General features: G+C 36.8%; 1 protein-coding gene across 16 annotated transcripts in view; it reads right to left on the reverse strand.

Moving 5' to 3' along the window:
- Positions 1-14,145, reverse strand: part of LOC123880552 (piezo-type mechanosensitive ion channel component) — a 55,221-nt gene that overhangs the window by 34,991 nt on the left and 6,085 nt on the right. For 12 of the 16 annotated variants that reach the window (XM_045929119.1, XM_045929103.1, XM_045929144.1 and 9 more), the window contains exons 3-10: positions 5,743-5,838; positions 4,548-4,759; positions 3,806-3,932; positions 3,043-3,289; positions 2,796-2,961; positions 2,100-2,234; positions 1,322-1,381; positions 260-365 (exon numbers count right to left, since the gene is read on the reverse strand). In XM_045929119.1, coding sequence (XP_045785075.1) covers positions 260-365; positions 1,322-1,381; positions 2,100-2,234; positions 2,796-2,961; positions 3,043-3,289; positions 3,806-3,932; positions 4,548-4,759; positions 5,743-5,838 — 1,149 coding nt within the window. The remainder of the gene's footprint in view (positions 1-259; positions 366-1,321; positions 1,382-2,099; positions 2,235-2,795; positions 2,962-3,042; positions 3,290-3,805; positions 3,933-4,547; positions 4,760-5,742; positions 5,839-14,145) is intronic. The other 4 variants (XM_045929152.1, XM_045928841.1, XM_045929067.1 and 1 more) reach the window with 3 other exon arrangements.

The raw sequence follows: 14,145 nt of genomic DNA on the forward strand, positions 1-14,145 counted from the left end.
AACCATTTTGAATTATCAACTAATCACAAACGGAACTATGTTTGCTATTTTGAACATCGAATGTTTTTTACAAACATTTTCGAATTGAATTTCGAATGTTTTTGAAAACATGGTTTGTGATTGGTTGGTTCAGGTCTTCAGACCCACTGAGATTTTTCCTCTATCATTTGTAAGGGATTACGTACCAGAGAGAGCGCTATACTAACTTCTTTCCGCGGATATGGTATACATAAATGTGTAGTATGTTTTCAGTATCTACCTTCATCAGGGACGACGACGGAGCCAGTGGAGTCCTGATGGAGCGCGCGTGATACCGACCCTCCACGACTTGACCAACGTTTGCTCGGACTCATATTGCGTAGTAGCTACGAAATTACGAAAAATCTCATACTAACCCAAACTTGAGCGTCGAAACATAATAGCGTCAGAGTAAAATGGGCCTACAGAACCTTGATTTAAAGTCAAAATTTTCACTACCAGTTAAAATCACAAGGTTTCAGCTTGGAGGCTGGATGTATGGAGACAATTCAGCTTTAAAAAGGTAGTAAGGGTCATTTTACTTTAACTCTAAAGTGTTTAGACGCTCGAATTCTATCAAAATACTCGAAAATAAGATGTACCTAATTTTATTCTTATACTAACCCTATTGTATCCTTAGTACGACTTCTCATCTCGACAACTTTTGTAGATTTCGAACATCCAAACACTAAGTAAAATGCACAGAGTAAAATGGAATTAAAGATGGTTATTTAAAAATCGTTTTCTTTTACAATGATTTCAGTGCGCTGTGGCTACAGAAATATGAATGAACTCGAACCTTAAGACAAGGAAGCTAAGTTCTTTTTTCTTTCTCCATTATAGCGTCTCGATACTAAACCTACTGACAGTGATAAAGATACACTTATATTATTGCAGTGTTTAAGCAACGTGTCTTGGTAGTCTTGCTTATATCCTTACGTTAAATATACTTATGTAACTTACATACAAATGAACACAATCCTATTCTATAACATAATCGCGAAAATTAAATACAATTACAAGTCTCCGGTAACATTTAAACGACGAAGGTACGTAATTATATCTTAACATATCCATTGAAGCGTGTGAGTGCAATAGCTACATACGGGTGATTAACATAGAAAGCTTCAATATCATGCAACATGAAACGTACTAAATTCAATATGAGAAAAATAAAAATGCATTGAAACTTAATAAAAACCAAGCAAGCTTTTATGATGGACAATTTTTGTTCCCAAGTGGCATAGGAATCCGCCAAAGCAAAAACATTCACCCAAGTTTTAAAATTAAAAGAAATACCTACAGGATCATATTCACTGGTGTCCCCACGAAGTGCTTTGGAATTTATGTATGTATATGCAACCTACAAAAGAACGAAAGCAGGTTGCAAAAATAAAATCATTTCATCCAACAAAATGCTATATAAACTTAACGAAATATTGTTATATAAAAGTTAGCACAAGCAGACATGCTTTGTAAAGTTAACATTTTTAAGACATAGGCCTCAATTAGGTAAACCAGTAAGTTTTACTCGCGTAAGTATAGCTTACATGATTAACTTACAACTTTACTAATGTAAATAAACACTCTTGTAAGTGTCATTTACCTTAGTACATTTGTTGTCAATTAATTACGTAATCTACATAGGTGAGTAAAACTTACAGCTGTAATCGCGGCCTAAAGTAAAGAATGTTAGTGAATTTGTTAGTTTGTGAAGTAACAATTTAAAAGCTCCTCACGTACGTGCAAAAGTATGCAGTATATTTTAATATGTATATTGTACATGTAAAATGTATGAGTAAAGTTATACACAAGTGGAAAGGCTTTAAAATAAGATTCACACCCATCGAAGAAGTCCGCTAACTAAATATAAACCAACTGTTCTAAAACAAACATACAGTGGTTCAAGTGCGATAAATAGATAAACTACGTTGTATACAAGAGTGATGAAAAATTACAAAGTACAGTTTCTATCATACTATTTATAAAAGAACTATATTTACATGAATCCAACTAAAAGGAAAATAAATAATTGCTACATGAATACTGTGTGAGACGAAAAATCGTTGGGGCACGCTTACGCGAACTTTCTTAGTGGCGCTTTTCCAGTTGTCCCGGGGAGCTTGTCGGCTGTTGCGATGGAAGGATACCCCTCGCACCAGTGAACCATTCACCTTGCCCGCTTCAAGGCCGGTTAATACACCTTTTTTCTTTGCCTAACCACCCCAGCAAATTTTAAAAATGCAATATAATTTCTATTACGAACTACTAATGGCTCTGGACCGGCATAACTCTACAGCGTTAGTTCAAAAAGACAGCCATATCCGACGAAGTGATTGAAGCATGTTGTAATAATAATTAGTTTGTTAATGATAAAATTTATACAGGGTGCAATTAGAACGCTAGCAAAAACTTAGAGCTATAGATACTATCTAAACCCAATCCAATAACAATAACCATTTGCCTCGTTACTTGTAGTTGTAGTGATTTAGTATTTTTCAAGCCGCCATGTATAGTGTGCAAAACTAAGGGTCAATGCTCCACATACGACGTGGCATTGACCCCGCGACAGCAATCTACGCAACTTTCGTTGACCTCTAGCGTCAGCCAGATGTTTTATTAGCAATACATTACAAATTTAAAAATAGGTCCATGATTTGTTTTTAGGTATCTTACCAGTACTACTCTATCATTTATCTTCGTTTTTGCTAGCGTTCTATTTACACCTTGTATCTTTATTTACTAATTATAATGCATCAAACATCACGTATACGCACCTTTGGTTTCAACAGTTCTCGTGTTTCAAGAGCAAGAAAGAAGTAAGAGAAGAGAATGACTAGAGGACTGGCCAGTGTTGCCCACTTGTAGTCATCTGTCACCTCGTATGCGAAACTTGCGGAATCCGTCTCGTTAAGAATTACTAATTTTGTGAGACCAAAGTATCTGTTAGCAAAGGAAGACAATCATAACTATTACAAAAATGTACCATCAAACAGGACTGTTGTTTTAAATTAAGTTACGTACCTAGCAAAATCTTCATCTGGCGGGTATATGTCTATAAGCCAAGTGCATTGATAAACCAAGAGCACAGCTATATGGATTCCCATGATGGACATGACGCATCGGGTCACCACGGCAAAGGCACGTTCTAAAGGCCTGCCCACAGCCCACGCCGTGGCTGCTCCCATGAACACCAGAAAATATATGCCCGATGTCACACTCGGCCGCATTATACCGGAGAACATCAATAGAAATAAAGCGATGTACTTTCCTGAAAATAAAAAATAATAAATTAGGAAGCTTATTCATTATTTTCAAAAATTGGCAGGAATTTTACTAAAGCCAACTGATTTTAGCCAGAACATGCACGAGTAAGTTCCAAACTTCCAACAATACCTAAACAAAAACCTAATAGTAACATAATTATTATGGTCTGAAACGGACGAAAATTAAACTGGCATTTCGACTGTGAACTCGCACCACATCTTATCTCGAATTTTTAACCATTTCACTTTATACTATTTTGTACTCCGCAGTATCACAGTTCACGACCGTTATCTAGTTTGGAACCTATTTGGAACAAAAATTTTACAAACGAACACAAACACACAAATGAAGCTTCACTTACACTGGCAGGCTTACATTTAGCTGAAGGGAAACAGTTCTTCTCTTCATTGTAAAGTTGTCAAAATTGAGATATATGTAGTACCTACTAGTTGCCAGATCACATATGATTTGTAATCTCGAAGTTTGTCACAATTAAACACATGACTAAACGGAATGGTACCTGCGCTAGTAAGAAGAGGGAATCGCTGGTGTTTTGAGTCTTTCCTCACAACTTCATCAGTAGGAGATCCAATAAGAAGTGTGCGGACTACTAAATATACTGCTAATGATAAACCGAAGACGACTAGCTGAAACCAAAAATTGATACTTATATATCTCATTAGACACCATAATTTAAGGGCCAGCGCAAACAGAGAATGAAATCGAATCTCTTTGATGACTACCTAAACTCAGTTTTATGCTGGCACTTGGGTATACCGTTGAAAATGGTATAATGAAACAAAACACAAAGGACACGCACCTCGGCTTGCCATGCATTGCCGTCTTTATGACAAAGTAAATAAGTCTAAACCGTGACAGCCTAGTGGTTGGGCCAATCAGGAGGTCAGTGGTTCGATCCTGGGCACGCTAACTTTTCGGAGTTATGTGCGTTTTAAGCAATCCAATATCACTTGCTTAAACGGCAAAGGAAACCATCGTGCGGAAACCTGCATGCCTGAGAGTTCTCCGTAACGGTCTCAAAGGTGTGTGAAGACATCCAATCCGCACTTGGCCAGCAACGTGGTAGACTATGAACAATACCCTTCTCATTCTAAAAGGAGACTAGTGCGCCGGCAATGGATTGATCATGATGATGAAATAAGGCTTAGTTTGAGTTGTTATAAAGAAAAAGAAAGACGCCGCCCCTCAGCCCTGTCGGTATGCCTTACGCCTAAAAAGAATTAAGAAATAACGAAGCTAACCTCAGGTGCTAGGTAATGGACTGCCATTAGTGGATCTATCCCACTGTATGACACGAGGCCTAGGTTGTAACCAATCTTTTGAATGATTGGGTACTCTTCGAGTAGCCGGCCGTATGGTGCAAACCCCGCGAGAACACTGTGCCATATTGCATGAACTAGTAAAAGTAATGATGACACCACGAAATTGAGCTGAAGGTATTTTCCTCGGAAACCTATAAACAATAGGAATCGTGATTAGGTAAGATATTTGCTCATTACTATATAAAGTACCTAACCTAGTTAGAACGGTTACGCACTGCATCCGATCCGAATCCGTGAAAATACGGATAATAAAAACTCGGACTTTGGATCTCTGATCCAAATCCAAGCTCCGAAAATCCGAGGTAATGCGAAAGGGTTGGTATGAACAGTACTACGGTTACTTCGGTTCAAACATTTCTTCAGATAACGGAGAGAAATCGGGAGTCGGATCTAGTTAATTAGTTAAAAATGTTCTGTGACTACTTCGGAATGTACTCGTATTTTCATTTTCCGCGGATTCGGATCGGATGCAGTGCATAACTGCTCTTGGAACAGACAAACTATTTTTAGTTCCACACATAAAAACGCTGATTTTATTACTACTCAATTTAACGGTGAGAGTTTCAAATGAAGTTCTCCTGTGGTTCTATATTTGATTAGTTTCAGGCACATGTCCGATCGCCCACGATTAGACTGACTAGAAGATTTCTTTATTGACACGGACTCATAGATCGATTGTACCTACATTTCTCGAGCGAGAAAATAGTCGATAACTATATCCTATCCACGGAAAGTAGCTAGCATAGCGTACTCTTTGTTATGTACAAATGATAGAGGCAAATATCTCAGTGGTGGGCGTTAACCATTTTGAGCCACCAACCAATCACAAACATGTTTTCAAAAAAAACCATTCGAAATCCAATTAGAATTATTTTTCAAAAATATTTAAAATTCAATTCGAAAACATACTTTCGTTTGTGATTGGTTTTAGCACCCACTGAGTTTTGCCTCTATCATTTGTTTGGGCTTGCATAACAAAGAGAGCACCATACAAACTTCTTTCCGCGGATAGGTTATAATCACTTCCTTATCGCCGATAGGACAAGTGCCAATTAACGTACGAGTATAATTTATAAGTAGGTATATACAGTTCAATAAATTAATAACTATTTACCTCGAAAAGTTATCGAATCCGGGACTTGTGGAAACGGTGCTATTAAGTACAGCAGCAAATATATTAGCGAAAGGCCGAATGGACGAAGTGCGATACCTGAAAGAAAACGTACAAATTGTTTACAAGCGTATCAGTGAAATTGTGTCAACATAATTATCTTATCTAATCGGTGCATTCCGCTGAGGAAACATGTTTTGATAATGGAGATAAATGATAATAAATAATAATCAGTCATTACAAAAAAAAACCACAACTAATTTAGTACTTGGGGCGGGTAATATTGTAGTACATCGACCTTTAGAAAGAGATAGCTTTTCGTAGAGCGTTGTCTCTGTCGTCCAGACCGACAAAACGTCACATATTAATGAGTGACGGAGACAACGCTATACGAAGCTGAAAGCTCTTTCTAAAGGTCGATGTAGGTACTATTTCTTGCCGGCTACAGCTGTGCCTAGTCTATCGCCGAATACCTTGCCAATGAATTTTCTACCCCAGAGGTAAGTATTCCAAACTCGCAAAAACTTCACGTCTAAACCTTTTGTTTTTAACTAGCGTATGCCCGCGACTTCGTCCGCGTGGACTACACAAATTACAAACCCCTATGTGAACCTCTTAGGGAGTGAATTTTCAAAAATCCTTTCTTAGCGGATTTTTACGTCTAATATCTATCTGTGTGCGAAATGTCAGCCCGATGCGTCCGGTCAGTCCAGTAGCTTGAGTTGTACATTGATAGATCAGTCAGTCAGTCAGTCACCTTTTCCTTTTATACCTATACTTATTTAAGATTAGCTTTTAGCCGCGACTTTGTCCATGTGATATAATTTATAGTCTATATTATAGCCTATAGAACTCGGGCATAATATAAATGTCTATCAGTGAATTACATTTTGTTAACTTATTACTATCAGTTATTCTTATCTGATATTTTGTCATCTCAGTCAGTGGTGAGTCGTTATCACTAACATTTGTTTTGTTTATTACATACTAGCTGATGCCCGCGACTTCGTTCGCGTGGATTTGAGTTTTTAAAAATCCCACGGGTAGGTAAGTAGGTACCTACTCATTGATTTTCCGGGTTAAAAAGTAGCAGTTACTCTCCGTCCTTTCAGCTATCTCTATTCTATGCCAAAAATCAAGTGGATTGGTTGCTTAGTTAGTGCGTGAAGGAATGGCAAACAAACGAACACACTTTCGCATTTATAGTATTAGTAAGTATAGAGTATACGTTTTGATTCATCTTTTAGTTACGAGTTAATTTAACAAATTCTAACTATGTAGACAAAACTTGTTCACAAATAATATCTGCTGTCTGGTAGGTACATGAATAGGTACATCGTAGGTACCTACTCCGTATTGATGATAATGTTATGTTCACAGGAAAACATATGGGATGTATTATATGCATTGTTTATGTTTTTACGAACATCATGCTTTAAAGTACAGGTGTTCTATATTAGTCGATTTCTATACTCAGATTTCATAGAAACCAGCATGAGAGGTAAGTACCTAGGTATGGTGTTTATTTTATAAAGGTTCTGTGTAGTATTTTGCGTTGTTCATGATACTTGCTAACCACCCTGAATCCTTATTGAAAAGCTAATTGCAACCAATGCAAAAATGTGTCGTGCTGCAAATACAAAGTCTACAAAAACAAGTGTAAATTAAAAATTTATAACACTTCGACAAGTGAAGGTCACAGTAACTAGAAAAAAGCTGATAACTTTCAAACGGCTGAACCGATTTTCTTGGATTATAGCTAAGAACACTCTCGATCAAAACACCTTTCAAACAAAAAAAAAACTAAATTCAAATCGGTTCATTAGTTTAGGAGCTACGATGCCACAGACAGATACACAGATACACACGTCAAAACTTATAACACCCCTCCGTTTGGGTCGGGGGTTAATTAAACTAAAGTAATAGGTACTAATGTAACTATAAAACACAAAAAAATGTTTCTATCTATGTCCGTTATAGACTTTGAAATCATCCAACCGATGTGTCCCAAACCGGTTTCATTAGAAAGGCAATAATGCGAAGATGGTTTAGAATGGTTGAGAAGATGTATTTTAGGCACATTCTTTAGTATAATATTTTAGTTAATATAATACTTATAAAAATTCCCACATTTGTGAAAACTACGCTGAACATTATAATATTATGTAAAACAGTAAGCAAATGCCACAGTAACATTTAGCTGTGGCATGGCATTGTCAGGCAGGTCGTCAGTGTATGTGTGGCGCCCCAATTTTAACAAGCCCCTACCCTCAAACAACGTTAATTTTATTGCCGTTTCCATCATCAAAAACCTGGCAAAATCAGCCGACCCCATTTCCCCTATCTACTTTGAAGCTTTTCGGTATTTATCGTACACGCAATGTTCGTGCGTGGGACACATTGAGGAATCTCATTCATTCGTAACTTGTGATTCATCATCGTCGCAAAGCCAAGTTGTGTCAATATTGTAGTAAGGTGCTAACAAAGCTATAAAAAAGATAACCTCGTTACACCGTGTGTTACATTGAACGGTTAGATGATGTTTAATTAGTTAGCGCCTTTTAATCCGACGACGAAGGCGAAGGCGACAATTAAACAGGTGTAAGCCCGTCAGTCAGTCTTAACATCCGCATACTTCTTTAGCTATCTTCGACATTTTATATTATATCAGTATATCAATGTTTTAAACATGATCAAATTGATCAATTAACGTCTGAAATTAATGATAATCACTCTAGATAGATAGAGACAGATGTTATGTGTCGAATGTCGATAGATAAGTTATTTGTCAAATATACCATACAATTTTTGACAAAAATAACAATGATTTAGGTACTCTCATTTGGTTGAATGCATCCATTGACCGATCACATTTAGGATTGATCCGTTCCGTAAATTAAAAAGAAAAAATATTACAAAAAGGCTTCAAAAAAGAGGTACCTACTAAGGTGCTAATTATTTTTGATTTGATTCAGCCTAAGCCATCTATTATGCACGATTACGCCAAAACCATATTTCAAATCCAGATTCGAGTAGTTAGATCACTAATTAATATAGTCAGTTATTCATACAATAGTCAATACATTTTTATGTAGTTAAGTATTTAGTAGATATTATAGTGAACTGTACAATACATAAAGTTATCTCAGGAAAAGCATGCTAACGATCTTGCTAAGTATGCACCTACTCATACACAGTGAGCCATTTATATGTAAAAATATCAACTAGACACTAAATAAGCGAAGATTCTAGTAAGTAACTACCTACTAACACATTGAGGCAGCGGTATTGTTTACATTTTTATGCTTGGCTTCGCACGAATAGACCTATATATCCAATATATATCCATATGACCTAAGTATATGTATGATTAATAGGTAATTACTAATTTAATTACTTTTATGTTTTAGGTACTGTGTTGTTACTTGTTACTATTCAAACAGACGATTTTATGAAGTAGTTGTTACCTTGCTTAGGTAAATATTTACTTACCTACATTATCGACCTTAAGCTAGATAGTTATTTAGTAGTTTCACCAGTATGGTGGACGGTGACACACAGAAATCCAAATACTAAGGCCACACATAAGTGCAATGCACGGAAGATGTAATTTGGGAGTGTTTATTACACCTATGCTTACCCGAAATAGTGCCAACTCTGATATCGTTAGTGCTGCAAATTGAGTGCGTATAGACTATGTTCCTATAATACCAATCTACATAATACAATATACACCTACCTATAGCATAATCCCTATGTATTAATATAAGCAATCACTAGTAAAAAACAGCCAAGTGCGAGTCAGACTCGCGCACCGAGGGTTCCGTACTCGGGTATTTTTTGCGGCATCAAAAACTATTATGCATAAAAATAAGTATCTGTTCTAGAATGTACAGGTAAAGCCTTGTCTTCTTACTTTGAAAATTGAAAATACTAATTTTATTTGTTCATGAACACATTTTTTTTTTTGTGATGTAACCACAAATTCACGGTTTTCGGAGTTTACTTGTGCTATAAGACCTACCTACCTGCCATATTGCATGATTCTAGGTCAACGAGAAGTACACTATAGGTTTCCTTGACAGAAACGACAGACGGACGGACAGACGGACGGACAGACAGACAGACAACGAAGTGATATAATGGTTCCTTTTTTCCTTTTTAGATATACATAGATATAGATTGTGAGTTTACCTCACTAGGATATTTAATTTGAGTTGCTTTATAACGGCAAATTTTATTATTTAAATGTTGCCAAACCCACACGTAAACGGTGTCAATCGAAACGCGGCAAGTCGTGAACGGGCCAATGCCCCGGTTATATCATGGCTGTAAATCACATACTGGAAGCGACCTTACGAGTACACTACAGATTGGCTGGGATGGTTCCTGAACAAGATGCACCGACCTTGTGGAAGGGGTGAGAGTCGATGTTAAGGGGGCCATATTGAAAAACCGGTCAAGTGCGAGTCGGACCCGCATACGAAGGTTCCGTACCATCGTACAAGATATTTTAATAGTTTTTGTGCAACACTGTATGTTAATGACAACATGACGACATGTATGTGATTTAGTAAATTACTTGTGAACACTTATTTTTTTTTTATCTTATTTACAGTAAGAACTAGAAAAGAGCTGATAACTTTCAAACGGCTGAACCGATTTTCTTGGATTATAGCTAAGAACACTCTCGATCAAGCCACTTTTCAAACAAAAAGAACTAAATTAAAATCGGTTCATTAGTTTAGGAGCTACGATGCCACAGACAGATACACACGTCAAACTTATAACACCCCTCTTTTTGGGTCAGGGGTTAAAAACGTGTTTAAAATAGTAGCTATCCCTGTTTTTGTTTTTTCTAGAAATGCCATGAAAATGCCATAAAAAAGCGGCGATATTTGGACAGAGTCCACATCGCTATGTTTAGACAAGAGAAACATAGATGTCTAGACTCCAGACATTGTTTATTATTCTGTTTTAGTTTAAATATCAGATGCAGTCGTGCTCAGTAAATAAACGAGAATACCTTAGTCATGTGATTCTGGAAATGACGCGGCTATGGTGCATCATTTAAGAAAAATTTATTAGTCCCCACTCTCTAATTAAGTACCTACTCAAATCTCAATATGTAGCTTAGCTTGGTTACCCGATAGGTTGTCTTTTTTAACTACATTATTACACAAAACTTAAGTTTATAATACCGACCACACTTAGGAAATGACTCATCATTCATTGTTATCTTTGTGATTCTGGAAGTGACGATGATGCATGTAATATGGCAGATTTACGAGGACCGACTCTGATGTTATTCAAATCTGGATATACCTACTTAGCTTATACCCAGTCACAAAATGAGCATACCTAAACAGGCGTAAAATGTTTTTATGTTGGTATTTTTGAGCATGTTTAGGAAATGACTCATCATTGCTTTTTTAAGAACGTTTAGGACATGTTTAGGACTTGAGCTTACTTACTAATTGTGGGAGTTTCCTCAAAGATTATATTTTATTGTGTGGCGTTAACAATAAGCAATCATGTCATGGTGAGTAACTAACGAGGTAGGCAAATAAGATGATACAATACTTATAAACACTTATACCAACTTGTATTATTTAAATAATAAGTGCTAAGCAATTACCTATAATACCTATATTGTTACTAGTTCCTTCCCGAATAATTTTTTTCAGTATCATTTCATGTCGCAGGGAAAATATATTGCTGGGAATTGAAAATTGATCTTGAACTCAAAAAATAACAAAGGTATTCTGTGTAATATTATGTGTACGTCTTATTAGCAGGCGTTGCAGCTAGGTAACCTACCAGTGTGGCACTGGTCCTTTTTTGAGTCATCCGAGGGGAAAAGCAATATTCAGGCCGGTGCGCCCCGGTAATATGGCTAATAATTTATTGTTGGCTATAGCTAATGACCAGAGGGCACAGTGGATGAAGGTGAAGGACGGGACGCAGGCGACGTGGGTGGGATCGCCGGCTGCCGCTCTGGCAGAAGCTACGGGCGATCGGTCTGTTGTCGCCCGTTGAGTCCCCGGGTCGAGAGACGCACTACATTGGTGCGCCTCGGACGCACAGTGAGAAGAACTCACGAGGTCCCCGGTAGGAAAAAAAGTTGGTCTACATTACAGTAGGATTTGTATGCTACACAAATCTCTACTAAATCCTTAGGTGTTAAAGGCTATGTCGTTTCCTGAGTATTTTGAAAAAGACTGCATTATTTTCAGACCTGCCAATTTTTAGATACTTATGTACTTAAGTTGTGTGTGCCTACTTATTATGTTTCCTAGGATCATTGATTCAACTATACTACAACACTATTAGGCTATACTTGCTTACATAATTTGCGATAATTACAAAAAACAGACGGATTCTACGGAATGATGAGGTCATGTATAATGTAATGTAGGTTGCCACTGCCAGTTAACCAGTTGAACTACACGCGACCTTGTGAATCAGACATCCGATAAGGCAACGTTATTCGCCGGCCGAATATTATTCCTGCCATGCCATATATTGACTAGTGACCCTACCTTGTGCCGTACTATTTCCGTCACTTTGCATACTATGCGTATTCCTCTGGTACATAAGTAGGTCGATTACAAAATAATCGTTTTTTACACATTCACATCCAAGTCCTCACAGGAAAGCTAAGACATTGTTTTTCAAAGTATAGGTCGTGACGTCATGGGGGGACGTTATGAATATTAAGGAGGGCGTATACGTGTCGAGCCGTAATAAAAAGTAGTGACTGAAACAATTATAAGTATTAATAAATACTAGCTTTTTTTTGCTTAGCTCATGCCCGCGACAGGAAAGAAAAACGGTAACAAAGATCTATGAAACTACGTCTTCTTAGTTCTATGAAAGCCTGATAGAACTTTCGAAGTAGGTATATATTGTATGCGAACGAAGGTTTATTTATGTATATTGTATCCCTACAATAGATCGCAGCCTAGGGTTCCGTTCCCGAAGGGTGCCAACGGGCCCCTAATCCTCCGCTGTCCGTCCATCTGTTAGCGTCCAGCGAGCTGTACCTATCTCATGAACCGTAATAGCTAGAGAGCTGAAATTTTCACAGAATGTGTATTTCTATTGCCACTATAACGACAAATAATAAAAATTTCAAAATTAAAGTTATTTCTTGTACGATGATATGAAACCCTTCATGTGCGAGTCCTACTAGCACTTGACCAGTCTTTATTATAATATATGTAATTAAATACGTAACCGTGCGTGTTTTATTATGTAGGATTACACCAGGGTGTGTCAGCGAATACCATCACTTAGCTTTATATACGACGAAAATAAATATAAAACACGTTGAACGCGAATCAACTTCGCGTGATGTGGATTCAATTTCATTATAATAAAAGCCAACGTGTGTTAATTAAGCAGAAGTTCTAGGACTTTACAGCACCAGCCGAAGGACAGAATAGTTATATAGGGAAGCACCTCAATTCATATTAATAAAATAGAAATGCTGTGCATGATAGAATATAAAGGTCATCAGTACTTTCATTGAAGAAAAAAGTGTAGCTTTCTAATATAATACCGTTTAGGTACCGTCTCGTGCTAAAGAAGGTAGTAAAGAGAAAATAACCATTTTTAGGGTTCCAAAAAGTACCTCAAAAGAAAAAAAGGCACCCTTATTATACGTATAGGATCACTTCGTTGTCTGTCTGTCTGTCCGTCTGTCAAGAAACCTAGAGGGTACTTCCCGTTGACCTAAAATAATGAAATTTAGCAGTTAGACGTAGGTTTTATATAGCAAAAGTAAAGGGAAAAATCAAAAACCGTTGGTTACATAACAACAAAATCATATGTATAAAAATATGTTCATGAACAATTAATTCGTATTTTCAAAATAAGATAACTAAGTATATCAAGTATGAAAAGGCGTTACCAGTATATTCTAAAACAGATTTTTATTTATGTTTATACAAAATAGTTTTTCATTCATCGTGCAAAATGTCGAAAAGCATACTGTTCCTCTACAAACGTTACCTAGTGCGGCTCGTTAACAAAATTGATTGTTACTATTTTATTTTTTCTGTTACTTTTCTGTAACAGCCATGCTGTTAATTCTGCAATAGATTGTTATCGAATAGCTCACATCATGGCTTGTAATTCTTCAGTATTGACCTTGGTATCTACCTCTTCCCGTCATGGTTCATTTTCTGAGTAAAATTTCCTTAGACTGCCAATTTCATACTTTTGAACCAGGCATATTGTTTAAAACCCCATAATAGATGCGATACCTCTTTCTATTCTAAGCTAAAACGTCTTATGACACATCAAAAAACAACAGCAACGAAGTTGTGATTATCACATTGGTATTTACGCAAACATTGGCTAAAATAGGAAAGGGTGAATCATGTAGTCATGCTAGATAGA

This window comes from Maniola jurtina, chromosome 1 (genome assembly GCF_905333055.1).
Source record: "Maniola jurtina chromosome 1, ilManJurt1.1, whole genome shotgun sequence".
Lineage (NCBI taxonomy): Eukaryota > Metazoa > Arthropoda > Insecta > Lepidoptera > Nymphalidae > Maniola > Maniola jurtina.